Source organism: Lepidochelys olivacea, assembly GCF_965140295.1.
Source record: "Lepidochelys olivacea isolate rLepOli2 genome assembly, chromosome: 4".
In the NCBI taxonomy this organism is placed as follows: domain Eukaryota; kingdom Metazoa; phylum Chordata; order Testudines; family Cheloniidae; genus Lepidochelys; species Lepidochelys olivacea.
In genome coordinates, this window is record NC_140414.1 from 40,817,836 (window position 1) to 40,845,353 (window position 27,518).

At 41.5% G+C, this 27,518-nt stretch overlaps 1 protein-coding gene across 1 annotated transcript in view; it reads left to right on the forward strand.

Annotated features, from left to right (window-relative positions):
* Positions 1-213: 213 nt before the first annotated feature.
* The window catches only part of ALPK1 (alpha kinase 1), a 49,788-nt gene continuing 22,483 nt past the window's right edge, over positions 214-27,518 (forward strand). Inside the window, exons 1-4 of the mRNA XM_084626819.1 lie at positions 214-300; positions 3,117-3,252; positions 10,022-10,201; positions 15,365-15,519. Coding sequence (XP_084482945.1) covers positions 10,081-10,201; positions 15,365-15,519 — 276 coding nt within the window. The 5' untranslated portion in view covers positions 214-300; positions 3,117-3,252; positions 10,022-10,080. The remainder of the gene's footprint in view (positions 301-3,116; positions 3,253-10,021; positions 10,202-15,364; positions 15,520-27,518) is intronic.

The window sequence follows — 27,518 nt, forward strand, 5'->3', positions numbered from 1 at the left end:
TTTTTAAATTTCATGGATGTTCCCCTAAAATTCAAAAGAATAATCTCTAATGCTTCATTCTGAATAGATCATTTCCCTTAAAGACTTTATTCCCTTAAAAGCTAAAACAGTTTTGAAATAAATCACTTGAGACTTTTTTTTGTTTTACTAATAAAGAACATTCTTGATGTTCTACTCAGTATCTGTACCACACTGAAAAAAATCTGAAGTTCTCTGAAGAACCATATGAAGGATCCTTAAATGTCCAGTGGATATATTTACAATCCATCCCCAAAGCACTGTTTTTCAATAATGGCCAAGGTAGGTAACAGGGATTCTGTCTCCAATCTTTATTACATTACTCACCTGAGCTCTTTTTCTCAGGAGCCCATATGGCTTACAAATAAAGTGAGGCCATGCTGAAAGTCCAGTTGTGAATTAGGGATGTTTGGATCCAGTTTCTGATTCACCCCACTACAGAGATAGGAAGCAGCCATCAAGTTTGGCTCCAGACCTGGATCTAAGCTTTCCCAAAGTATGGGTAAGTGGGGTTAGATGAAGTGTTTTGTTTTGGGCCTATCTCTGCTTATAAGACCAAATTCTGCTTTCCATTACACCAGAACAAATCTATCTCAGTAATGACATTACTCTGGGTTTACACTGGTTTAACTGGGGGGCAGAATTTGTTCTGTTTTAATAATATCTAACCTATCCACATTAGCTTTTTCTGTAATGCTTATCTCTGTAGAGCCTAATAACAATTCCCTCACTGCTGTGGGCTGTTCCTGATCCCATTTCTAAACACAAGCACTTCTGCTTCAGTTTTGACTAGGGGTGGCTGTACAGAGGGCGGCTTCCCCCCCCCCCCCCCCCCGCCTTCTCTCCTTTTGCCTGTTAATTGGCTGAGACCACCAGAATTTGGAGGACACAGATGTCACTGATAGTTTGCCTAGGGAGCACATTCATGCCCATCTGTTGCAGTCTAGAAGGCTGTTCGTATATCCACAAGGCCTTCATTTAATTCTTGTCAGAAAGTAATGTAAATCCAGTTTACCTCAGAGGTCACAGCCGAGATTTATGCCAATGAGCCCCCTGCAATTTACACACACTGTAGTTGTATAGGATGAAAAGAAAGCCTTTCATGTTTGTGCATATTAACAAGAAAGCTTGCCTTTGGAGAGGCTTTTTTGATTGAGGTTCTTCCTTATTTTAATACAGCCAATGCCAGTTGGTATACCCAGCTTTACAAAAAGAAAACATCTAATCTTTAAACCAGAGAAGTAAAAAAATAAAAAGCCCCTAGCAAATAGCTTTGCCATGTCTCTTTCATTATCTCTGACAAAGCAAAGCTTCCATGCACCAGAAAAAAATAATACTCTAGTGAAACACAAGTGATTGTCGGAATATTCAGAAACTGAATTTGCCTGCTGCTGGGGTGATAGTAATACTGATCAGCTGAAATGCTCGCTGGTGATATTTTTTAAAGTCTTTGGTTGCTAGTGTGTTGCTTTTTCCACATGTAGAAAAATTCTAGGACATGAGACCAAATCCTCAGCTGCTGTAAATCGGCATAGCTCCATTGAAATTAATGGAGCAACACCATTTACATGAACTAGGGATTTGGCCCCAAAGTGTTCTGTGACAAGTGCATAAATGCATAGAACTAGTAGTATACATTTTCTACTTCTTTTTTTTTTTGTTAAATTGACTTTTCAATAGGAACTGGAAGACTGACAGTGCATATAAATGTGACCCTGACTATTCGGATCTGAAAAGAAAAACAGACTGCTGTAGAAATAAAACCACAACATCTAGACTTCTAAATTTCACAGGTGTGGGGCCCAATCCTGCTCCTGATGGAAGTCCGTGGGAGTTTTGCTACCTACTTCTAAAGGGGACTGGATGAGGCTCTTTAGATTTAATGGATAAAAAATGCAGCACAGGTAAAGACAAAGATTCACAGTGCTCTGCGTAAGCATCTACCTCCAAGTGCGAAAGCACAACCTGTACGTGACTTTGAACGCTTTGCACCTGTATGAATTAGAAGGGAGAGAACAGTTAAAAGGTTGCATTCTACTAAATGGAATTTACATTTAACTTTAATGCAAATATATTAAAAATAACTATTTTCATATAAAAATAAAGGATCAGATTTTTTTTTAAAGTTCTTCAAGCAGTTGAGAAAAAATATCACCAAATCATGAACATACAGGGAAGAAAGATGAGAATGTTTTGCTATAGTGAGATGTGTCAGGGTGTCTGAGACAGTCATAGAGGGCCTGATTTTTAGAGAAGTTGAGTACATTGATTTAACTGGATCTAGATGAACGTTGAGGGTGGGCCTTTCATGTATATCAGTTTTAGACTGATGCAGCCCCACTGACCTCATTGGAGTTACTCCTAGAATCAGGCCCTAAGTCTGCTTAGTGTAGAAAAGGCATCTCTTCCCACTCTCAGCAATGTGTCACAGCAGTGGATTTTGCTTTGGGGAAATGCTTTCTGATGTGATTGACATGAAGCTGAGTATCATGTACACTCTGGAATTTAAACTCAGCTTGAATTTTCCATCACTACGGAAGGGCATGAGGGAGGAGAAGGAGGCACAGCTGACACAAAAATTAAAACAGTGTTTGATTTCTGAGTTTCAGTGTAGCACTTAAAATAATTAAAATGTTTATTTGAAAGTCAAAACAGTCCCAGTCATAAATAACTACCTCATTTCTCAATTGACTGTGCTGAGTCCGAACTGAAATGCCCCTGGGATGAGGTTTAGTTGCTCCCTGTTGGGATTAATCCATAAACACAGCCTCCACATGGAAATCATCAGGTCTTCGCTTCCCCTCCATTGGTCTCCCTGGAATTATAGCATGGCCTCAATAAGATCAAAATTAGGGTAATATATTTTCAGAGAAAAAAGGCTCAGAAACTCTAACTGGGATTTCAGGACCGTAGCACCGTGAACATTTTCTAAACATTGTTCACAGCTTCTCGAATTGTTATGATGTTTGCTCCATTTTTGGAGTGTCTGTGCTGATTGCTTTTCAAAAACGGCTTCAAAACTGATTGCAGCCTAGTTAGGCGAAGTCCCAACTTTCCTCCTACCCACAATATAACTTAAAATTCCTTTCTTTTGGCAGATGGTGTGCTGTTCTAGCTCAGGGGTTCTGAAACCTTTTCACCGTGCAGTCCACACCTTACTAAAGAGATCATCTCCTGCTGGTCCCCCCCAGCCTCCTACTCTCACTCCTATTGTGTGGCAACTACAGCATTTGTGTAAGTACTACTGGTAGGTATTTTCTGGTGTTTTTAATATAATAAAGGTTTTGTCCTCCTTGGGAAAAAAATTAATTACACTGTCTTCTTTTGCTCTTCAATTCATCTCCTTCTCCATATTCTTTATTCTCCTACCCACAGCTTTCCCTGGGGCCTGATTGTCTTCTCCTCTTGCATGTTTCCCTGCTGTCAGATCTTCCTTTCTTTGGCCGATGTTGTGCAACCCCTCAATTCCCTTCTCCTCTGCTCCTTGGCCACATTGCTTTTCTGCCTAGTCACTTTCTTCTCTGTTTTCTTGCCAGTGCTAGCCCGGCATTCTGATTCCCTTTCCTCCCTGCGTCTTGCTCCCCTGAAAATGCTGCTGAGCCACTTGGTAGCTTCTCCCCTGGGCATTCTCGTTTGAGGCTCTTAAATCTGTTCCCAGATGTTGCTCCTGCTCATAACTGACCTCTCCAGTCCACCTGATGGCTCCAGCCTCAGGTACTGGCTTCTGTTTCTCCTCCTCCTCAGTAGCGATGGAGGAGGCTATAGCACTGGCTCCTCCTTTTGGTGTTCAGCTGTTCCCAGGATCTTGGAGGAGGAGCCAGCACCTTTTGACCTGCCGGCTTTCTCTGCAATCTGCAGGCAGTCTGGGAACCATAGTTATCGAGCTGCTGGTCTAACGCTTGGGAACCTGATATAGGGACGGATACTGAAATATTGAAGCCAAAGGAAACTTTGCAACTGACTTCAAGGTGGTGCAGGACCGGGCCAGGAAAGAGGCCTAGGTTTATAAAAATTAATAAATGCAATTGAAAAGTTTTACACCAGTGAAATATACATTCATAATCCTATTAAAGTCTCTCAGTTGTTCCGCTCTGGTGCCCTAAATCTCCTTCCATCTGCTCATGATAACGTTTGGTCATATACTGGACTTTAGGGTGTTGTATACATAACATGCAAGCTAGGAGTCCCTTTTTATTGGAGGTGAAGAGGTATTTAGCACTCTAATACTATTGGTATTTATTTTATTTTTTATTAAGCTACGTAAGAAATGGCAAAAGAGAGCACCAGAATGAACACATGGCTGCTTTCACCCCGGGGGCCCTTCTGTCATTCACCAACACATGGAAGCTCATGATATACCAACAAATCATACAAATATTTCGTTATTGTACAGTATGTAGACTCACTTTGCGGTGGCATCCACCAAAGAAAATCGTGGTGGGTGGTGGGTTTATTCTTTCTTGCCTTTCTTTCTAGCTACTGTGCCACTCCTTCTTGCTGGCGTGGTATGACAGGCCCAGATTATTGGCTAACAGTCTATACTGACTATATTTTGCATGGGACAGAGGAGGAATAAAGGGGGAAAAAATCTACAAAGGCCAAGTCAGCAAAGACGGTACCAGGTCACTGTATCAATATCTCAGCGATAGTCCAACGTGGCATGGGAGAATGGTTTGTTGTAGGATGGTCAGCCCAAACTGGGTAGAATCTAAAATGCCAGTGTTTTCATCCTTGTTCCCAATGGCCTGCAGGAACATAAAACATACTTACTCGGAGAGATGTGGGTTTGCAGGCTGATAGTTTACCAGATAAAAAATATCCTGATGCTATAGTTAGCATTGTTGCAGAGCAGCAAGTGGGAAATGTGAAGAAAAATGGATTGGTTTTCATAATCCTGGGAACAGACTACCTGTTGCCCACTAACAACTGAAGAGTGAGCCAAATTGTTTCCCAATAAAAGTTTTAGGACTTATAGATCAAAATCTACACTGTGGTGCTCAATAACTCAAAGAAAACTTATTCTTCCTGACTATACTCTGCAGTTACTATCGAGGTATAGATCTTTTATGGGAAACTATTTCTGAAGTGACTAAATATGGATTTTGATTTTTTTTTTAACCCATCATTCACCTTGGGAGCAACTTGGAAGTGGACAGCCTGGAAGAGGTGATTGAATTCCAAGGGGAAAAAGTGTTTTCTTGTATATTTGGGGTAGGATTTTGTGGTAGACAAAAATATCCTCAAAACTACTGAAAATCACAGAGTGAGCTGGGGAAACCTATATACACGTTTCTCAAGTCTTACTTAAAGAATAATGGGCCAGATTCCCAAGTCCAGCTGCAATGTATGCAACACAAGTCGGACCATGTTTGCAAAGCTCCCTTTGATTTCCCTGTTCCTTGAACACTGTGTTTAAGGCCAGCTCCCTGTTCTTTCTTGCTCTAGTGCATTTTTAGCAGAATTTTTTTTTTCTGTGAGCATTTATCTGAAGTTGGGATGATGTGGCCCAAAACATTTCTTCTTCAACCAGCTGCTAATGCACGCTATTTCCAAGTCGGTGGGGTCTCTCTCTCTCTCTCTCACTACAGAATATATGTATAAGGAAAAGAGAGAGAGACTGTGTGTAAACTAATACATGTATGTATGGTAATAAAGTGCTCCCCAGAAAAGCAAGTTTTGTTTTTTTTAAAGAAATCTATTTACATGCAGGAATGGAACTAGGGCCATATGGCAGGGATGATTTGTCTTAACCGGAGATGTACTCATGGGACTGTCACATGCACCCCTTCATAGACAGGATTGTTTAGTCAGATAAATCAATTGGATGTCAGTGTCCCTAATGGTAAATGTAGCTCTGGTGTTTTATAGTAGCTTGAGTTGAGAGCTTTTTTTTTTTTTTCTTTGATTGACAGGTAGCCTGTAACTAGATCAATTTCTTTAGCCCTAATGGGACAAGGCGGAGAGTGCTTTGGTACTATAAGGATGTACTTTTCCAGCAATGCTACCAGGTTTAGCAAACTGAAGTTCTCACTACTTATCCCTGTACAAAAGATGCTTAGGAAAAGGAATCTCTGTGAAGCGAAGTTGTGATGAGCCTTTTCCAGTGATCTTGACAAATCAGTTTGGCCTACAATTTCACTTGTTATTTAGATTTGAAATTTTTTTTGGAGCGGGGGGAAGAAGAGAGGGTAGGTTTTAACCTCAGGATAATTGTTGTTTGTTTTTAAGTTATTAATAGCTAAATTAGGGTTTAAACATGACTAGCTGACATGATGCTGAACACGGTTTGTGCCTTATCTATGCTGGATATACTGTTGTGGTCAGTATCCTATAAGTTAATTGGAGTCTTCACTATAATGTTTTGTAGTGAAGACCAGGCCTCCAAGCTAGATTGTGTCATTTAGGTGTAGCCTTGTGTTGTGGGGTGATGCAGACCCTAGAGGGACCACAGTCTTAGGGAGCGTTATAGCTCCCTCTTTCATTGTCCCCAAAGAGCATCCAGCAGTCCCTCTGCCTGGGGAGCTAAAGAGACCACATAACCAGAAAGTAGTTCCTTGCCATTTCCCTATCTTCTGCTGGCAGTGGAGCTCTGCTGACTGTTCTGCATGCTTGGAAGAATGCAGAGAACTGGCTCAGGCCTATTTCGATTCCTACCATCACTGATGAACACTAGGGAGAAGACAGCACTGGTGGAGTGGGGCAATCTTCTATAGGCATGCTGTGAAAAACCCATCCCTGTTCAGGGGCAGCCACCAAATTTGTGAGCATCCCATCCTCCACTGACTCACTTTCAAGCATTAACTGTTACAACGAATGTACTGAAGTCATAATTCCTTCCAGTGGGTTCATGTGAAGTGAACAAAACTCCTGTTAACATAAAGAAGACTAGTGACAGGAGACTGTTCCAGAGGTATAGGATTTAAAACTGAGAATTTGCCACCTGTTTCTGTCCTGAACTGTAACTGCAAAAAGAACATGCTTCATAAATCAGTGAAACCCTGAGTAATGTAGGAGTGATTTAAAAGCATGTGCTTGTTCTTTGCAGCATTTAAGTGCTTTCACCACGAGACCATCCTTTCTCTTCCTGTAATCCCTTGCCTCATTCATTACTCATCTTCCAGCTTCTGCAACAAATGCAGATAAAAGGTTGCACAAGTAACTTTATTCTGGCATTTCCTGACTTTTGAGTGCTCAACTTTGCAACCTTAATAATGTTTAATTGTTTATTACACACATAGTTTATTGTGTGTAATTTCCAAATGGAAAAAAAAAACCCAGAAATTCCATCAGGTGGTATGATATTGGCACCCACACGGGTCATTGGCAGAACTGGAACCTTTAGAGCCACCACACTGACCTCGGCTAGAGGTAGCAGGTTGTCATCCTGTATGTGGACCAGCATTGGCGCAGAATGAGAGAGTTTGCCAGGGTTTCAGAGATATTTGCTGACCGCTGAGGAGTGGGGAGACTCGGAGATCTTGGGTTCCATTCCAGGCTCTGTAGGGCAGTGTTCTGCAGTAGGCACAGACTTTTCTGCTGTGCCCCCCTCCCCCAAAATGTGATCATTTCTGCCCCATCGTTTCCAATGTGGCCCTGCCCTAATCCTGTCTCTTCCTCACCCCTTGCTCCTTGTCCCAATTCCATTCTCCTCACCTAGCCAGTCCCAGTCTCCACTCCTCAGGGTTTTGATACCAGTCCCAGTCTACTTGCCCAGAAAGTCCTAGATCTATCACTGTAGCCTATAGGTATAGGTATGTGCTAGGGGAAGCCTGGGTATAATGCAATGAGCCTACAAAGCCTCAAGGTCTGTAAAACAGTAGCATAGCCAAATTAATTAAGGTATAAGGCCCCAAAATCCTTGGCATAATGCATTATGAAAGTTGTACCCCAGCCTGTATGCTTTGAGAGGGAGAGACGTAGCTCTTGGGAGATACCAGGATGATGACCACTCGTGATGGTGAGGAAGAAGATAACTAACACTTAAGATTGTTTTGCAAGATATGGGGATAAGTATATGGATGCTCCATGCATTTTATCTTATTTCTGCCTGGTTTGGTGGGTTGGAGTGTTTGTGAATTTGCTAATTGTATTAATAAAACTGTTATAAACCAGAGTGTGCATGTTACATTAGGATGTACATGGTTGTAACAGTAGTTCTGATAATACTGGGCCTAATCTTGATACAAGAACCTACCAAACTTCAGAGTGCTAATTAGGGAAACTAAATTAGTAATATAATCAACATACAATTAATAGATCAGGCAACATCGCTTTGGACTTCCCATCCCTGTCTCTACCCTTCTCTTTATCCAGCCATTCCCAGTCACCCCATCTTTTTAACCCAGTCTCACTGACCAGCAAGTCCCAGTACCTTTCCTTCTAGCTCATCCAATCTGTCTGTCTCCCCCAAGTCTGGCCTCCGGTTGCCCCTTCCCCATGTTTTCCAGTCTCAATTTTCCTTCCCTGGCTTCTTGTCCAATCTCAGTGTTTGCCCCCCAACTCTTTGTCCCAGTTACTACCCAGGTTCCTTATGCCAATCTATCCCTCTCTCCCCTTGCAGGTCCAGCTCTTGTCCCCTCTGCATTGAATCAAGCAGCTTTGTCCTCCAAACTGCCTGGGCCTAACAGCGGGGTCATTGACAGGCTTTCTGTTCTCAGTTTCAGGACCCTGACCTGAACCTGGACTCAGCCCAGCCTGCAGCAGCTCTGAGATGCAATGCAGGGAAAGCCCTGATCAGTCCTGAGTTGGAGCATGCCTGGTGCAACTGGAATCTTTGGGGAATTTCAGTGCTAAAATCAAGTGTCTTCTGAGCAGGCATCAACTTCAGTTTTTCAGAGGCTTATAACTTGGCCAAAGTTTGGAATATTTTCACAGGGTCATCAGAAGACTCATCCCTGACACAAAGGCCACCCCATGCCAAACTTCAAGTCCCTGCTCCAAAATGGGGGGACACTAGAAGTTCTCAAAGTGAAGGTCACCAAAATTTAACAGGGGCAAAACAATGTATCTTTCTCTAATACGATTCTTGGAAATGGCCAAACCATTTCAGCTGAAATTTTTCTAAAAACTCCAGTCTGAAGCAGACTCCCAACATGGAAAATTTCAGCCAAAATGGTTTACGTTCGACAAAGTTATAAGCAACTGAAAACAGGACCTTATAATGGGAAATGTCAGGCAATCCTAATAATAGGCAGTGCTACAAGCCCCACCCAAAATATAAAAAACAGTCCTCTTCCCCCTCTATGTTCTAAGGTGGCTGTTGTAGCTGAATTCCATAGTTTTCTGTAATTTCAGGCTAGATTTTTTGTGTATAGTTTGTCTACGTCACACTGTGTTGAGAGCCATTGAATCAAACACTAGTATCTCTAGATATAGATTCTGAAATCTTGAATGCTGGGACAGATTCCTTTCAAGATATTATTTAGAGAGAATATTGTATTGGGGGATTATCAGCGTGTGTTGTTGATTAGGGAAGTTTGGTGGGAGGATGCATAGGAGAGAGCTGCATACTACGATGCCCATGAGTAAAAATTATACAGCCTAACTATTCCCTACAGGCTCCACTAAGCATATGCCATGTCACCCAGCAAGTGTTTGAAAATTCACTGTAATTCTGTGTTTAAAAGGTCTACAATTCAGTTCAAACTAAAAGCACTTGACTGCGTGAGTCTCCTAAGTGAAAAGGGATTCAGTACACCCTGGCTAGTCACTTCACTGCTTGTGATTTTACGGCTCCATTGAAAAGCAAGCCCTTTCTCTCTGCTCTCTGGTACCTCTGAGATGTTTGCCTTGCACAGTTTGTCACAGAGACCCTGCAGTTATTTCACACACTCCTCTAATAAAGTCTTCCGGGGCTGTCATGTATTTCCCCTATTATCTCTCCCTGCTTGAGTCTCGCAGATAATTGATGATGCTTTAGTTAATCATCTTCCCTCTCTTTTGTTCACCAGGTACCTCAGCCTTGAAGGGATCCTTTTCATTTAGAATTTGTGTCTTCTCCTAGGTAATTGATCACTGCTCACCCAGGGACGCCCGATTCGCAGCAGAGTGGGAGCAGGCATCATGAATAATCAAAAAGTAGTGGCTACGCTGCTTCAGGAGTGCAAGCAAGCGCTGGATGTGCTCTCACCCAAGCTGTCTGATGCATCGGAGGAAGACAAGAGAGAATACCAGCAGTGCAAAGGTGAGGTCCCAACGAGAGGCCCCAGGAACAAACCAGCACATTGTTGTGAACTTCCTTGCCACAGTGACACATCCCCATCCCTGTCCTATTTTTCTTCTCTCAGAAGATCAGTGTCAGGAGCTGACTGGATTTCTAGGGCATGAATGGGATGTGGGCTACAGGCAGGCAGGGAAAGAAGCCCACTTTGTTGCAGTGAATTGCTGTCAGTTCCAATTTTAGGCTTCAGTAAACATGAGCCTATAAGGAGCAGTTTAGTTTGGGAAGAACAATGCCCAAAAGTTTGCTGATGCACATAAATTTCAATTATTAAAAAAAAGATGCAACTTCTGAATGCTGGCACTTATTTACTTTCCTGTCACGAGGAATTTGTGTGTTGCTTATATATTTAACAGTTTTTCCTCATAAAAAAAATCTCACCATTTGAATCTCTTTCTTGTAAAACATTCAACACCTTTACAAGTGGTGTTCCAAGAAAAAACACTTGCAATATCCATATTGAAAGAATAACCTCTGCCATTTAATATTTGGAATAAATACATGCAAAATGAGTGCTAGGATGGAAGAGTTTTACATTGCCTGTCCTATGGAGAAGCTAGCATTTATTTCAGCATTGTGTGATGCTTGGTGTTTTGAATTATTTCAATTCCAGTGAAATTTAAATTTGCATTAGACACGAAAACCTGCAGAATGTTACGGTTAGTTCTATTCTCTTGTAATAAGCTTTCCAAGGGACTACCCAACCTTATACCATCGTAGCTTTTATTTTGCACTTGAGGAAATCCTTTGAGTTTTCATTACTGAATTTGTTTTCTGAGTGTCTTTCTTTCTGTCACCAGCTGGAGAGTATGCCTCTTCTGTTTTGCCACACAGAAAAATTATTCATGCAATGAATACGAAGGAAAATATTAATAGTTGAATCTGAGATTTTTTTAAAAGCACCAAAACCCTTTTTTTTTTAAATCGGAGAGTGCACGTGCCTCTCGCCAACTAGTTCACTTGTCTGTAGTTGGTATTATATACATTCAGTGCATTCTCCCCACTTTGCATGAGTGAGTCAATCATAATATTATTTAGTCCATTCTTGACCCATTTTGTATTCTAGTCTGCTTGGAACAGATTTTCAAACCCATGCTCTTACTGGGAGGTCAGCTGGCTATCAAGCACCTCAGTTAGTTTCTGAGCATGGTTGTGTTTGAGGGTAGTGGATAGGTTTCTGTTATAGATACGGGAAGATTTTTCTTTTTCTACAAAGGGTACTTTGTTTTCTCATCACAAATTCCTTTAAGCTTTATCACTCTTTAGAATGGACTGTTGAACTCCTAATCAGGTAACGCTTTCTTCTCCATCCTTCTCTTCTTCTTTTCTCCTATTAAATGCCACAAAGCATGAGAAATAATCAGTTTAGTTCCAGATAAGGTAAATCAGTGCCCTTATAGTTACTAAATTAGACATGGCCCTTCAGGTAAACTGCTTCAGGAAGTGAGTGATCAGAGACTGAAGTGAGGCTCAGGCTTTTCTTAGGAATGGCTGCCATGGGCTGGCTAAAAGAAGAAAATCCACTTGCAATGGGGCAGTGATAATAATATTAATACCTAATCATAATTGCTGTCTCTGTGTGTATTCCACTGGAGGGCACAGACTGCAGGTTGGCTGGATGATCTCAGACTGCAGATCCCCTTTCCTATGGCAGGTGGCTTTTAAACAGCAGTAACAATCAGATTGTGATATAACTGATTCATCAAGCCCACATGTGCTTCCAACAGAATGGCATTAGTACAGGGTCACTTATGGCAGCAGTTTGAGCCAAGGGGATTCTCTGAACACAAACGCTGAGGGTTTTTCTTCTCTCCCCTACCACAGACGTTGCCTTTGTCAAACTGGTTTTCGGACCAAACACAGGAACTGAAAACCAAATGCACACACAAATGGGGAAAAAAAGAATCCTCACCATACCTTATTTAAGGTTTTTTGTTTTGTTTATAAATCCTTCAAATCAGCTTCAGTGTAGTTTCATCTCCTTCTTCAGCCCTCCTAATTAGCAGTGAATTTACATTGCTTACAGAGATAACACAGCCAGGCCATAAAATCGGTGGTGCTTGGATTTTGGCTGAAGAGTACAATATTATTTATAGTTGCCACTGCAATATTTTATGGTTCCATAGATGATGTTACAATGCACAACACAATACAATAATTGTATTTATTGCAGTCACATCCAGAGGCTCCAGTAAGGTTTGGTGCCCCATTCTACTAGGCACATTACAAATGCTTAAGAAGACCTGCTCCCAAAGACAATCGAAGACTCATTGACTTTCAATGAGACTTAGGTTCGTAAGGCCCAAATTCTCAAAGGTACTTGGGCACCTTACTCCCATTGAAAACTCCCACTGATTTCAGTGGGAGTAAGGCACCTAAGTACCTTTAAGGATCTTGGCCTAATTGCTCAAGTCACTTTAGAAAATGAGACTAAAGTTCCCAAGTGACTTAGGTGCTTTTGAAAATTTTGTCCTAAATTCTTTTTTAACTAACACAGAATCAAGGACATTTGGTTAAGATAATAGGAAAGGATGAGGCCATATTCTATCCTTTGTTTTTTATTGTATCCAAATGGGAACAGAGTCCACCTGCAGGATTGGGGCCTAATTAAAATAAAATGTTTAATGCAAACAAACAATAGCAGGTTAAGGGTAACAGTAATACAGTTATGCTCTCAGAGAGCCTGCCTATGAGTGTCCCAAACCACATTATTTACTAGTTTTGTAATGCCTGGTGCTGTTACTGTCCTCTATATGTCGGTATTATTTAATTCAGTGTGCTTTTTTTTTTATTGGGGAGGGGGAAGATGAGGAAGAAGAAAGGGAGAGATTGGCAGCATTCGGAAGTTGCAAGCAGTGGGGTGCAGCAAGTCAATATCAGCAACTGTTAAATCCATTAACTACAAATGTCTGAGTCAAAGAAGTCACTCTGGCAGAAAAGTTGACTCTGGCATCTCTGCAGATATTGCTTGCCTGCCTGCCTGTCCTCTTCCTTCTTCTGCTGCAGTTGCGGCTCTGGGCTGAAGGGGAAGCTGGGAGATGAAAAGCTCCTCTGCTGGAGGTGTCAGCCACATGGGACAGCCCAGTAGCGTATCCGAATGGCACCTTTTGGGACTCAGTGTCTCCAAGCAGGCTCCACCATGCTCCACTGGGGAGGCGGCCAGGGGAAACTTCCTCTTCGTTTAATAAGGCTACTGTACATAAAAAGGCAGGATCTTAGTTCTGTCTTCTTTGTGGTCAGCCAAGCTTCCCTCAGTCCTATTTATGTGTCACCACAGTTGTTGTCATAGAGTTGCTGTTGGCACTGGGAAGAGGTGAGCATGCTACATAGCTGTAATCCCCTCTGTCCATTCCATTGAGCCAGATTTCCATGCCTTTACTCTCCGCCATACTGTACAGCCGTGGGAATAATACAGTCAATGCCCAGACAGTGCTTCAGAACACTGGGGAATCCTGGCTGCTTGTGGGGTGGTAGCAACATATAACTGCAGTGCAATGTCACTTGAGTGAGATAATATGTGCAAGAATTTGGGCATAATTTTAAAGGCAACTTTTGAAAATTTGGCCCTGAATGTCAGGGCTTCCATCATTTTCCAAGGAAAACTATTCTACAGCCCAATACATCTCACTATCAGTAAATTGACTTTAATAAGGATAAGAAATGTAGGTTTTAATTTATTATCTCTAAGATATGATTTTGTAGAAATGTAGAAGTACATTTAGCTCATTATGTCATTAAGCAATGATGATCTCAGAACAGGATTTTTCCTGGGGATCAATGACCAGCTAGAGCTAGATACATAGCTGATGATTGCCATTAATCCCGACTGGTCAATAATCCCTGGTTAATCCACTTTTATTAGCACTGGGAGTCATCAAGTTCTGGTAGTTAGCATAGAGGTCTGAGAGTCATGAGACCGGGATTCATGCCTAGTCTATTCTATTCCTAACTCTGCCACTGACTCACTGTGTGACCTTTGGCAAATCATTGAGGGGCTGAGCGTGCAACATTCCACTTGAAGTCAATGGTAGTGTTGGGTGCTCTTCACCTCAGAAAATCAGGCCTTTAACCTCACTGTGTCTCAGTTTTCCCATCTGTACAATACCCATTTTAAATAGGACTTAGAGATCCTCAGATGTAAGGCACTGCCAATGTGGAATTCAAAAGTGTAAAATTGGCCTAATTCTGCTTCCATTGAAGTCAGTGGTCCATTGGTTCCAGCAGGAGCAGGGTTAATCTATGCACAACACTTCTGAAAATTCTACTGTATATGTTATGGAGTATTATTACTTCTAACATAAACTGAAAATGAAGCATAACAGTACAGGCACATGTTGCCAGATCCTCAGCTAGTGTAAATCAGTGTAGCTCCATGGACTACAAAGGAACTACCCGACTGCATAGAAGATTTGGTCCATGGATTTTCTGTATGGATGATGCAGTTTCAGCTGGTAAATACAGGGCATTTGTAGAGAATTAATTCCCTGTGCCATACATCAGCCATTCAAATGGACTGAATAATTTCTTCTTTGTTTTCCTACATAACTGAGTTTTATTACTCCTTTCATGGTGGTACTGGGAGTGTGTGTGCACGCGCAGGGGGGTGATCCATAATTATTTCTACTACTGCAGGTTGAATAATTCATTACCAATGACCTTTGTGGCAAATGTGGACACTGAAGAATTATTTAACAAACTCTCCCAGCCTTCTAATTATCTTAGTCCTTTTTAGTCATTAGCAGATTTCTAATACAGTCTTTAGCGAAGGGGATAGGTTTACCATGCTGTTGGATTAATTCACTCAGCCAAAAACCCTGTTCTCACTTTGGGGAAAATGTTTCCTACGTTTCTTTCTCTAGTTCTTCACGCATAGACGGCCACCAAAGTGTTTTACTTCCTGCTAAAAACCTTTTTAATGGCTGGCAGCCCCAATTTACCTGCAGGGCATAGCAGAGCAACTGATGAGACGCACCCCTCTCATTATTACTCTTGTGACAAAAACCAACAGCTTGTAGTGACTGAGAAGAGGTGCAGGCAAGGGAATGCTTTTTGCAGGTTAAATGCTACATCATAACACTAGAGGCTGAATCGTCTGCAATTTCCTTAACTGCACTTTGACCTTTTCAGCTTCGCTCCCTGATGATCTAAGGACCCTTATTGAAGAGGCAAAGGAAATGAAGTGGCCCTTCGTGCCAGAGAAGTGGCAATACAAACAAGCCATAGGCCCAGAAGACAAAACAAACCTGCAAGATATGATCAGTGCAAGGCTGCATGAATTACTGGTATGAAGTTCAACACACCTGTTCCTTTAAAATCTACAAATGCAATTCTTGAATGTATAGTGCCCTAGTCCACTATATTTACTGTTACACAGATGACACCATTCCTCACTGTAATTTAGCAGACAATGATTTTGTTGATGAACTGATCAGCGGAAGCAGCTACCAGAAAAGGGCCAATCACATACAGACTAGGTATGGGACTCCATCACTTCCCTCGCTGAATTCCCCAGATGAGACGGGGTTCCGACTAGTTTGAACAGCTTAGAATCATTCCCGTTGTGATTTTAATGTATCCGTATTCTGGAGACAGTGGCTTTGTTTCATCACTCTCCATGGAGTACCTAATCTACAGATAGGGTAGACATAACGAAAGGTGGAAGGATAAAGGATAGTATTGCTGTTCAGAAACTGGGAGCCCAGTCCTGCACCCATTGAAATTAATAGTTCTTCCATTGATACCAGTGTGAGTAAAATCAGGCCCTACTGTTATATTTCTGTGCTGTGGGCTAGCTGGGACTCAGACTTGAACTTGAGATCTAAGATGATGTTCACTCCTATTCCCAGCTGGCAACCCAATGAGAGCCTTTATGTTGAATGTTAAGAGACTCTCTTGCTATGCCTGGTAGTGGGGGAAAATGGCCTAACTCAGAGCACAACACATAGTGGAGTAATGAGTCCCAGTGGACAATGCAGGAGGTGGGCATCAGAGGGTATGTATATGCTGTAATTAAAAACCCATGGCTGGCCTGTGCCAGCTGACTCAGGCTCGTGGGGCTCTAGCTAAGGAGCTGATTAATTGCAGCATAGATGTTCGGAGCCCGGGCTCTAGGACCCTCCGACGTGGGAGGGACCCAGAGCTTGGACTATAGCCCGAGCCTGAACATCTATACTGCAGTTAAACAGCCCTTTCACCCAGGCCCCGCCAGTGAAAGTCAGCTGGCATGGACAAGCCGTAGGTGTCTAATTGCAGTGTAGACATACCCAAAAAGGCTCCAGGCAGGATATAATGGGTGGAAGCAGTGACATCTCCACGTGTACAATATTTTGCTACTGTATAATGGTACAGGAAAGAAAGTATCTCAAATATTAAAGGAAAAATGTTTGCAGAACCTAAAAGGACTTTGATAGTATTCCCCGTGGCAGGACTAATTATATAAATGGGCAGGAGTATGCCTACATGGAATGATTTGTTCATTAATACAAAACAAAAACATAAAAATAACTTTACTTCATTTATGCTGTTTTACTAATCTTTGTACTTGATGCATTTGGGTCAGGGATGGCCTTTGTTCTGTTTTTGCCTTGCACAATGGGGTCCTGATCCAGGACTGGGGCTCCTAGTTGCTATGGTAATACAAACAAATAAATAATAATAATAATAGATTAGTCACTTTCACTTTATTAGCCCCTTTAACGTTCCAGTGATCTTGCACTACTGTGATGCTGTTGTGTTCAGGTTTCCAGCAACAGAGGAGAATGTTCAAATCCTCCCAGAAAACTTTGCATTGACATTTAAAATAAAATCCTGAAATACATATTTATATAATATTTTGTAAAACCTGATTTTAAAAAAATACAGAACTCTTTTAGTTCAATGATAGCACAGAGTAAGGAATCCTCTCATGAGTGAGGTCATGTGGGATTGGGCCCTCGGTTTTGGAACGAAACTCCACAACAGAAACCTGCAAAAATGTGTTTCTGCGTCATGCAAGAAACCCCTTTGATTTAAATGGGGTTTTTCACAAGCGTAAGGGTTACTCACCCAAGAAAGGGTTTGTAGGATTGAGCCCTAAACAATATCTGGTGCATAAAGACCCAAGCCTGGAAGGTGATGAGTTCAAGCTAAACAAACCGGATAAAAAAACCCACTTTTTCTCAGCCTTTTCCAGTTATAGAAATATTAAGTGTTGCTTGTTTGTTTATTTTAAAGTCAAGTGTGATATTTAGGTTCCTGGTGCCTGTTTAAAAACAGAGTTAAAACTGAAGATGAGGTGATGCCAGTTTTCCTCTCCCTTACTGTGAGGTACATCAGGACTAGTGAGCAGAATTACACTGGTGCAAGTGAAAGGGGAGTCAGGCCCAAGAGACCTGGGGAGAAATCCTGGCTGCTCTGACATGAATGGCAAAACTCTTAATGACTTCACTAAGGCAGGGATTCCATTCTTGATCTTGTATACTTCACTGGGAGCCAGGCCTGAGTAAAGCCGACAAGTTTTGGATCCAGGAACTTCAGTCATATTTTTTATACATCAGCGCAAGTCGCTTTAAAAAAAGAAAATTGGAAGCTTGAGTTGAACACCTTACATGTTACTAATAAGTGGGGAGGGTTTGCTTTCGTACGCTCCACTGATAAGGAGGATTTTATTGTAATTCTGAATTTATTTTGGTATTTTCTTTTTTTCTGTTGGTGTGTGTGGCCCTAGACAGAAATTTATGGCAGAGGCCAACCTCCTTTACAGTCCTCACAAAGCTTTCTAACTTTGGAGCATTTGTCTGCTCTCTCCCAGGACAAACACCTGCAGTAAACTCCCCAAGAAAGCTGGATAGATAGGAGATTAATGTGGCTGTAATAGCGGAGCAGTGTTTTCAGCATTATGCCCGCTCCCCAGGTAGATGGGTCTTTTCCGAGATGATACCAATTATTTATTGCTGAAACATCTGTTGATAACTGCAGCTGCCCTTGTTAAACAAAGCATATCATGGGGTCACAGACTATAGGGACCTAAAATCCTACCGCATGCTAGTTTTAAACCATTCACCAATACCCCCTGAAATCAATGGGTTACCGTCTTCTTCAATGTTTCATCATGCCATTGAAAATACTTTGTAAACACTGTGCTGCCCTTCCCCGTGTGCTTTGAAGTATTATTTCATCTTCATCGGTAATTTATATTCCAGTACTATTGTACTGTGGGGAAAAAAGGGAAAACCTTTTTTGTTTTCCATTTAATTGTAGATCGACTGACATTTTGACCTGTATTATTAGTATTAGTCAGGAAAAGGGATTTTTTCTCTCCTTCTCATCCCCCCCCCCTTTTTTTTTTCTTAATTTTAAATAAAATTTCAAGGCAGAGCAAGAGCTCCTTCAGCTCTTTGAATCAAAGGCTGGGGGAAAATGAGGCTGAAAAGGAATGTTTACAGTTTGATGAGGAAAGATAAAAGTCTGAACAACTTCTTTATTCTTTTTAACATGGAGGGCAAAGAGATAATTAAATTCTCTGAAAGAAAAATAAGCCTTTGTAAATATTGAGGAAAACCTTTAACAATTTTCATCTCCATTTATGCTAAATTATTATGTTTAGAATAAGTTCTTAAATTTAATGAACTAAGGTTTGTAAAGAACTTTGCGATCTTGAATGGAAGGCGCTTTATTACCATAAAGCGTTGTTGCTATTATGAAGTGTCAGATTTTGATCCCTTTACTCATGTTGTGTAATGACTTATTTGGTGACTAGTTCGTTGATTTCTTGGTTCTACTCAAAGGGAGTGAGTGTATTGGAATTTGGTCCTCAGCATTTGGCTTATTCTCACATTTTTAAAACTGGTGTATCAGTTCCTGGCTGCTGAATCTGGAGGAGGCACAAACAGTTTGTCTGACCTATCAAGGTGAGACGGCTTACGTCATCCTTTTAAACTGCTCCGCTTAGTATTTGTTTCAGAATTTTTGCTTTTCCAATGTGACTAAAAGATTATTTCCTTCCCCCACAATTTTTTTTTTTTTAGTCCTATTTGGGCCAAATTCAATGGGAATCTCCCCTGCATCTCTTAGAAATGTGTTCTGATGAAAATTCACGGGCATATCCAAATGACCATCCCAATTTAACTGACTCAACAAAGCATTTCTCACTTTTTTTAAACAGACAAACAGGTTTTTAAAGGAGTGGTCAGCTAAAAGTGAGCATATCCCGCAGCTAGCTACAGTGGACCTCATTCTGCAGGCCTTCTTCAGCCAAAATTCCCACAAAGTGGGTATTTTTGCTGAGTAGAGACTTCAGGATGGAGCTCTTTATTTGTATCTAAAGCCTAAAAAATGTTCCAGTTGTCAGTGAGATCCTACTGCTTCCAAACCCCAAACATTTGGAAGCATTAGGATTTTTGTTTTACTTATATGACTGCTTTTGTTTTCCCTTGTCAGACCTTGGTTGCAGCCTTAAATCTGGAAGGGTTATGCCCTCTCCATAAGAAAATCACACACACACCTGCAGGACTAAGACAGGACTCCTGGCCCTTCTGTTCCAAAACCTGAAGCGTCTGCTGCTTATATTAGCTCTGTGAACAATCTCTAAAAAGAACAGGAGTACTTGTGGCACCTTAGAGACTAACCCATTTATTTGAGCATAAGCTTTCGTGAGCTACAGTTGCATCCGATGAAGTGAGCTATAGCTCACGAAAGCTTATGCTCAAATAAATGGGTTAGTCTCTAAGGTGCCACAAGTCCTCCTTTTCTTTTTGCGAATACAGACTAACACGGCTGTTACTCTGAAACCTGAACAATCTCTGTTAGCTGTAAGCTATCAAAATGTCCCTATGTTCTGCTATCAGCCTATAGAGGGCAACATGCCCACACACACACGTATGCGAGTAGCTTCATTGTGGAACAACTATATGCTCATGAGCAGTCATCTTGTGGCTACTCATGTCATTTAGTGATTTACTGGATTAGGGCCCTATCCTGCTCTTACTGAAGTAAATGACAAAAATCTCCCATGAGATTAATGGGAGCAGGATTGCACCCTGTTATAGGTTTCAGAGTAACAGCCGTGTTAGTCTGTATTCGCAAAAAGAAAAGGAGTACTTGTGGCACCTTAGAGACTAACCAATTTATTTGAGCATAAGCTTAGCTCACGAAAGCTTACACCCTGTTATAGTAATCGTTGTATTTATTATATTAAATATTTGTAATTATCACAGACCAGGATGCTATTTTGCTGGGTGCAGTACAAACACAGAACAAAAAGATAGTCCCTGCACCCAAAGAGCAAGAGGGCAAATGGGTACAGATAGACAAGGAAATAATGAGATAATACTTGTCACCATAATGGGCAGTGGTCTCATCAGCAGCCTAGCCATTGACAAGTTTTTTGTAGGCATGAGGGCAAAGAAGAGTTACCCTAAACCATCCACAAGAATCATTAAGAACTTTGCTTATTGAAAATCTGTTTTCTTTTCAAATGTAGCCAGCATATGAAGTTTCAAGGAAATTTAACTACATGGAAAGCTGGAAGGGGTCAGAGTAAGCCAGTTTTGACTAGAGGGAAACCAGCCTTAAACAGAAGTCAATTTCAAGTAATGATAACTCTTTCTTATTATTAGAGTAGTGCCAAGGGACCAGCCAAGACTGGGTCCACACATGGTGCTAGGCCATGTACACACAAGTAGACAGTCCCTGCCCCAAAGAGCTTGCAGGTTAACTAGATAGGAGAAACACAGGATGAGGGCAAGTGGTATAACTCACAAGCAGAGTGAACAATGTAAAACAATATTTAATGACTGTTAACTAAAAATACATTTTCTGCCAGGTTTGAAGAAAATATGTTAGTTTATTTCTATGTCCTCACAGTAAATGTGGCAATTTTCAGACCAAAACAATTTTCCAAGGTAAAGTTATTGGGAGATTGTGGGGAGGCAGTCTAAGATAGGCTATTGTAATGGGAACTAGTTGCAACCTTAACTTCAGGAAAGCTTATTCAGTCCTTACATGGGCAAAATTCCATGAAGTTTAATGGGAATATTCAAGTCAATGAGAATTGTGCCTTAATGAGGACTGAATACGCTTTCCTAATGACTTTACCTAATGAAATGTTTAGAGGCTAACATTAGAGAAACAGTCCTGATTAAGATGCCACAGGTGTGCCTGACACTTTAGAGATGGGAACCTTTGAAACAGCAGGAAAGAGGGGGAGCTGAGTATTTAGCTTTCTCCTTTTTGTCCCTGTTGGTAAGGTAACAAAGAGCATTATAATCTAAAGCCCTAACTCTTGGCCCTAGGTCTTTAGCTGTCCAGGCTGACCTTTTGCTACCTGACTTACATTATAAGAGCTCCCTTAGGTAATCCAAGTGTAAGGGAGAGTCAGGTAACTGAGATCTGTAGTTTTGTTTCTGTCTGGTGCTGAGTACAGGGCAAGGAGGAATTCATGCCATCACAGGCTGCCTTTCATTTCTACCGATGCCTACATCCCTAGCATCCCCGATCTTTCTTTTTTTTTTTAATTGAGAAATATCACAGAACTTTTATAAGCATCAGAGAATGGCAGCTCTCTAATTATAATCCATGATTTGCAGTGCTCAGGAAACTGAAATAGGTACAAAACCAAAACTTCCCATCTGATCTGTTGGATCAAAGAACAGTTTACCTGTTGGATCCTATGGTAAATTAGCCAAAGTTACTTGTGATAATGCTGAAAGTGTCTAGCCCTGTCTGGTAAATGGCCACAGTATAGCTGTCTATTAGTCTGAGTGACCAATGACCATTTTAAAGTATTTAAAGAGAGACAAGGTGGGTGAGGTAATATCTTTCATTGGACCAACTTCTGGTGGTGAGAGAGACAAGCTTTTCAGCTACACAGACCTGAAGAAAAGCTCTGTGGAGCTCAAAAGTTCATCTCTTTCACCAACTGAGTTGGTCCAATAAAAGATATTACTTCACCCATCTTCTCTCTCTAATATTCTGGAGCCAACATGGCTACAACCACATTGTAGGAAACATTTTAAAGGTATGATATCTTGTGTACCTTAAGGGATATAAATTAACCCTGTTAATTCCCAGTTTTCAAATGATAGTATAGCAGTATCTTCAAGCCCTGGTGATTCACAAAACATTTACTGTATCTATTCTCACAACACCCCTGTGGGAAGTATTATTGTCCCCATTTTACAGATGGCCCAGATCAAAGATATTGAGATGCCTATTTCCCATTGATTTCAATTGGAGTTAAGTGACCAAATATCTTTGAGGATCTAGACCTAAGTGACCTGCCCAAGGTCACACCAGCACAGTAGGGAATCAAACCTGCCTCTCCTTAGTCCAGTGGTTAGGGCACTAGCCTAGGACTATCTTTCCTGTCATAGCAGGCAGAAACTTAGCACTTGCATAGCAGTTTACATTTTCCAAGTGCTCCGTGTACTTAGTAACTAATCTTCCTGGGGTTATGGTGAGTGCCCAAAGTGACTCAAGCTTTGTTTTCCTGATTCTGACATCCTCAGAATTCCTCAATGGCAACATAGCCTGAGAGATTCACAAATGAATATTTATCCATGTGTTGTCATGTGTATAAAGTCTATGTGCTGTTAAAGCTTAGAACAGGAAATGAAAAATATATAGTAAATGTAATTGCCAGAGAATTAAGCTGAAAAGAGAGAGTGAGTTTTTGATTCTTGAAAGCTGTAACTGTTCCAGAACTTAGTTCTCATCTGGTGAAGGAAGACATTTACTCAAAAAATAAAGAGGTTCCAGGGCTTTTAAATTCCTTGGTATTTGGGGCTACTAATAACAGGCCCAATCAATCAGTGGAAAAACTCTCAATGACCTCAGAAGGGAGTTGGGTAGGGCTTGTATCAGCACTCCCAGAAGTTACATAAGAAGTGAGGTAGTGGTGTCTACCAGTTTGAGCAGGGAACTAGATGTTCAGAATCGTGTTCTATTCCAGACTCTGCCACTGATTTGCTATATGACTAGGGCAAGTCATTTAACCATTCTTTGTTTCAGTTAACCCATATGTAAAATGTGTGTTAGAGAACATAGCAACCTCACAGAGATGCTGTGAGGTTTAATTCATTAGTTTTTGTAGAGGGCTACAAGATTGGCAGATAAAGGAACTATACAGAAATGCAAACTATATTATTCTACAGTTAGATTATTTACAAAGATTGACAGAGAAACCCAGTGCAATGCCACAGGGTTAACAATTCCCAGCAGATCCAGTCCCCACTGGAGAAGATGGGCTTTGCTAACAGTGCATTATTCAAGTCCTTCAATGCCATATCCTTCAATGCTTTGGCCTTTCATTGATTGGCCCACAGCTGATATAGATGGATGGAAGAAATATAAACAAGTAATAGACAATTTCTTTGGATTTATATACATAGACGAGATGTAAATTGTGTGTAAATTTTGGAAAAGATCTAGGAAATATAACTGAAACCACTGGAAATATGCACCATGAAAATTCCTTCCTGATGCGTTTATTTAGGATCTCTGTGAAGAATTTAAATTTTCACTAACAAAATAAATGAAAGTTGAAGTGTTCAAACATGAGTGCCTACAGCTAGGCACATAGTTCCCTAGTTAGGCACAGAGATGAATGCAGGATGAGTTAATGGTGCTCAGCATCTTTGAAAATTAAGCCGTTTATTAGCTGCCTAAGTTTCTACCCCTTTTAGTTGCAAGGGCATCTTTCCCAGTGTGAACTTTCCTGAGTCTGCAGACGAACACTCTTTTCATGGGATGCTTACCTATGTGTTCATTGCTTTGTAAATAGACAGACAGGCGTGAACCAGTATTTCATTTATTTGTGCTTTTAATTCCTGTTAAATCAGTCATCACGTTAAGGGTTCCCCAGTCTTCTTCCCCTCCTCCTCTTCATTCATTATACACCAATAATATCCTTTTTACACAGTTCCTGCCAGGTCTAGTGCCAGATGGCTCTGGTTCTGAGTTTGTGTCCCGTCTTGGGAACAGCTGCCATTGTCAGTGCAAAGAAGGTGTCATGGCTTTGAACCCAAAGCTGGGACCCAAACTTGAAGCTCTATGTGGGGCAGAGCTATAGCAGTAATGCAAGAAGCCATGAAAACAGCACACACTTCCACTCACTGCTGTTAAGCAAAAAGCCCTTCACTTTCAGTAAAGGCTCTTTTGCATTTTTTCCAATCAACCATGTATAGAAATCTCATGCAAACTTAATTCTGTCACCACCTGACTCCGCTTCCCAGCCATGAGGTTCCTCTTTGTATCATAAACTCAATTAGACATATGCATTTCACTTCATGGAAACAGATGTTGAAACAAAGTGTATTTTATTTCTCTCTCCCTTTCTCCCCCTAGATCTAGACACATACAGACACTCTCTAAAATGATAACAATAGGAAATATAGTAAATGAGAGAGCCCCCCCAAAGAAGGACAAAGGGGCTTAAGTGTCCATGTCTGAGCAGTAGATCTGAATTTCTGATTGCTCTCAGTTAGGCAGTTACACCTTTGAAGTCAGTGGAGTTACTCTGGGTTTATAATGATGCTATGGAGAGCAGAACTGGGTCCTCTGTCTCAGTCTGTTTAAAAGTAGTTTTGAGAGTTTCTTTGTACATGATTTTGTTTACATACCCAGCATGGCAGTTATCCAGCACTGTCTTTGGATGCTAAGGAATTCTAAAGCCATGTTATTTGGCAACAAATGAAAGAAGTGAGTATTAATTTCTCAGTGTACTGGTAGAAACACAGGAACATAAGGACAGGGACTGACACCAGGCTATGTTACTATATGCCACACAGCGTGCAGCCGTTCCTTTTTTTAAAAAAATAGCGAAGATTCTCCCCCGGGCTTGACTTTTCTACATTTTGAGTCCATTTGGTTTTGGAGAGAGACACAAGAGGCTTCAGCTTTGAGCAGAGAGCTAAATTATGCAGCTGCAAGGCTGCCAGGCCCTCCAGAATAGGATGCTTCGTTTAGATTTTTCACAATGCTATTGAAGTGCTTATTTTCCTCCTGAAGAGACACAAACAGATGCAAACTTCTGTAAACACTTTAGAAATGAATTCAGTGAGTTTGGCCTCTCAGCAGTGCTCAATAGCTGACAGAAAAATGTCTAATTAGTGCAAGTGGAAATAATAGGGCCACTTGGATTCCTTCCATCCTCCTCCAAGTCTACTTTTCCTAGGAACTCAAAGGCCCTTTTGTTTGGCAGGTCACCCTCTCTCAGGCTTTTGTGCTCCAATCTATTAAGGGAAGAAGGGGAGAAAAAATAGATTAGGCAATGCTCTGTGCTTAAATATATGGTGTGTTCATGAGCATTTAGAATGGGTAGTTTGCAGGGTCAGTTTACAGGTGCTTAAAGAGAGGGATTCCTCCATTGTGAGCAGGCAGAAGTAGAGCATGTGCACGCAGGGAGTGGGGAATCCCTTTCAAGTGCCATCCTTTCAGCAAAGACCCTCTCTGGATCAGGAAAAAGTTAAACAAAAAAACAAAAATCAGAATAGCACCTTGAAGTGTGGAAAAGCTGGGAGATAGCAAATATGCTGCTATTGATTGGTTCCATTATCCTATCATATCCTATCCAAACCATCCCTGCCTTGCTTTCTTCATCGCCTGAGAGTTACATAGCAAGCTGTGAATTTAAAAACTGGACAGAGTGGTAAAATCCCCTCTGTGAGCCTGATCCTGATCTCAGTTGCATCAGTGTAAATCGAGGGTAACACTATTGATGTCATGGAGCTACCCTGGTGTAAAAACCCATATGAATGGAAAATCCGTCTCAGTGGCCCAGTTCTCAAAGGTAGTTAGGCGCCTAACTCTCGTGAGTTACATGTACACTTGCGGTGGCGTGTAGCAGACAGACACTGCACAGCCAGCTAGTGCAGATATAAAGATCCGTGTAGATGGGGAGAGAGAGCTTAGGCAAGTAGAGTGGCATGCCCTACAGGCAGGACCCCTAGGGTATATTCCCTGCACAACTTTCTATAAGCCCAAGCAGTGCCTCTCATGTCAACAGTGCTGTTTTTAGCAGTGTCCTGTCCACTGCCTCCCCACAGCCAGAGCCATGGTGAAAGGTTCCAGCAGTGAGGAAAGGCTCTGGCAGGTGGGCCTTTCCCTGCCTGGGCTTTTCTCGACGAGAGCCTTTTCCCCACTGGCTCCTCCCTGCCACAGCCTGTTCTTGCTGGGGAGCTGCTGGAGTTTTCGCTGCTTCTAGAGCCTTTCATTGTGGGGTATAGCTACGCACCACAGGGACAAGTGTCAATGCAGCCAACCTTTCAGTGTGGCGGAGAGCTAAATGCGTGGTGCTTCTCCTTTATACACTGTTATAAGTGGAGACATAGCCATTGAGTTGGGTGCCTAAATACCTTTGAGGTTTTGGGCCAGTGTGCCTATGAGGAGAGCTAATGAGAGGGAAATGTTATAAGCCGAGTACAAACATTGAGATAGCTGCCAAAATTTTTTTTTTTTTTTTTTTTTAAATTTTGCTCGTGATTCAGATAAAGTTCTCTCTTCAGTCACGCACTGTCTGACAGGGCTTTGAGGACTGATTCTGCTCTCACTCACAGCACTTTTAACACCACTGATTTCAGTGGAGTTACTCCTGATTTACACTGGTGTGAGGGAGAGGAGAGTCAGGCCCTTTTTGGAATAGAGCTTGACATACTAGATTTTTCAAACACTCATGGCTCTGCACTTTTCACTGTATAGAGAGCTCTTTATATCCAAGCACCTCAAAGCACCTGACAAAGCTGGATAAGTAGCATTACGAGTCTCATTTTTACAAGGCGGGGTAATTGAGGGCTACAGGGAGGTTGTGGGCCAAAGACCTGGCTGGAAAGCATATTCTATGGCTGTGGAAGCACAGGAGGGACGGGTTCCCTGACTATACCATATTGTGAGAGTCTCTTCTCGCTTCCTGAAGTGACCTGCGCTCCCCCTTCTCCCCTCTGTGAAGACAACTCCTTTCACTTTTCTCTTACTTAAGACCGAGAGACCATGTGGCCCATGGGAATTCTATAGAATAGGATCCAGTTAAAAGACAGTTTGGACAAGAAGGAAGGGACAATAACTTCACACTCCTCTACATTCCTCCTACAACCAGTGCTCCCGGGGTGATTTTTTGAGATAGGAAAAGAGGCTCCTGCCATGGTGTAATGTAGACATTTCAGTGAAATGATCATTGGATGCTACTCTCCCCATCACAAGACAGGCCCTCAAAGGATGTATGAAATTCCTAATTTGAACTTGTGGAGCTCTTTTCCTCATTGCCCCATTGTGTGTGGCAGGGGACAATGACTGATCCCACAACTCCCCT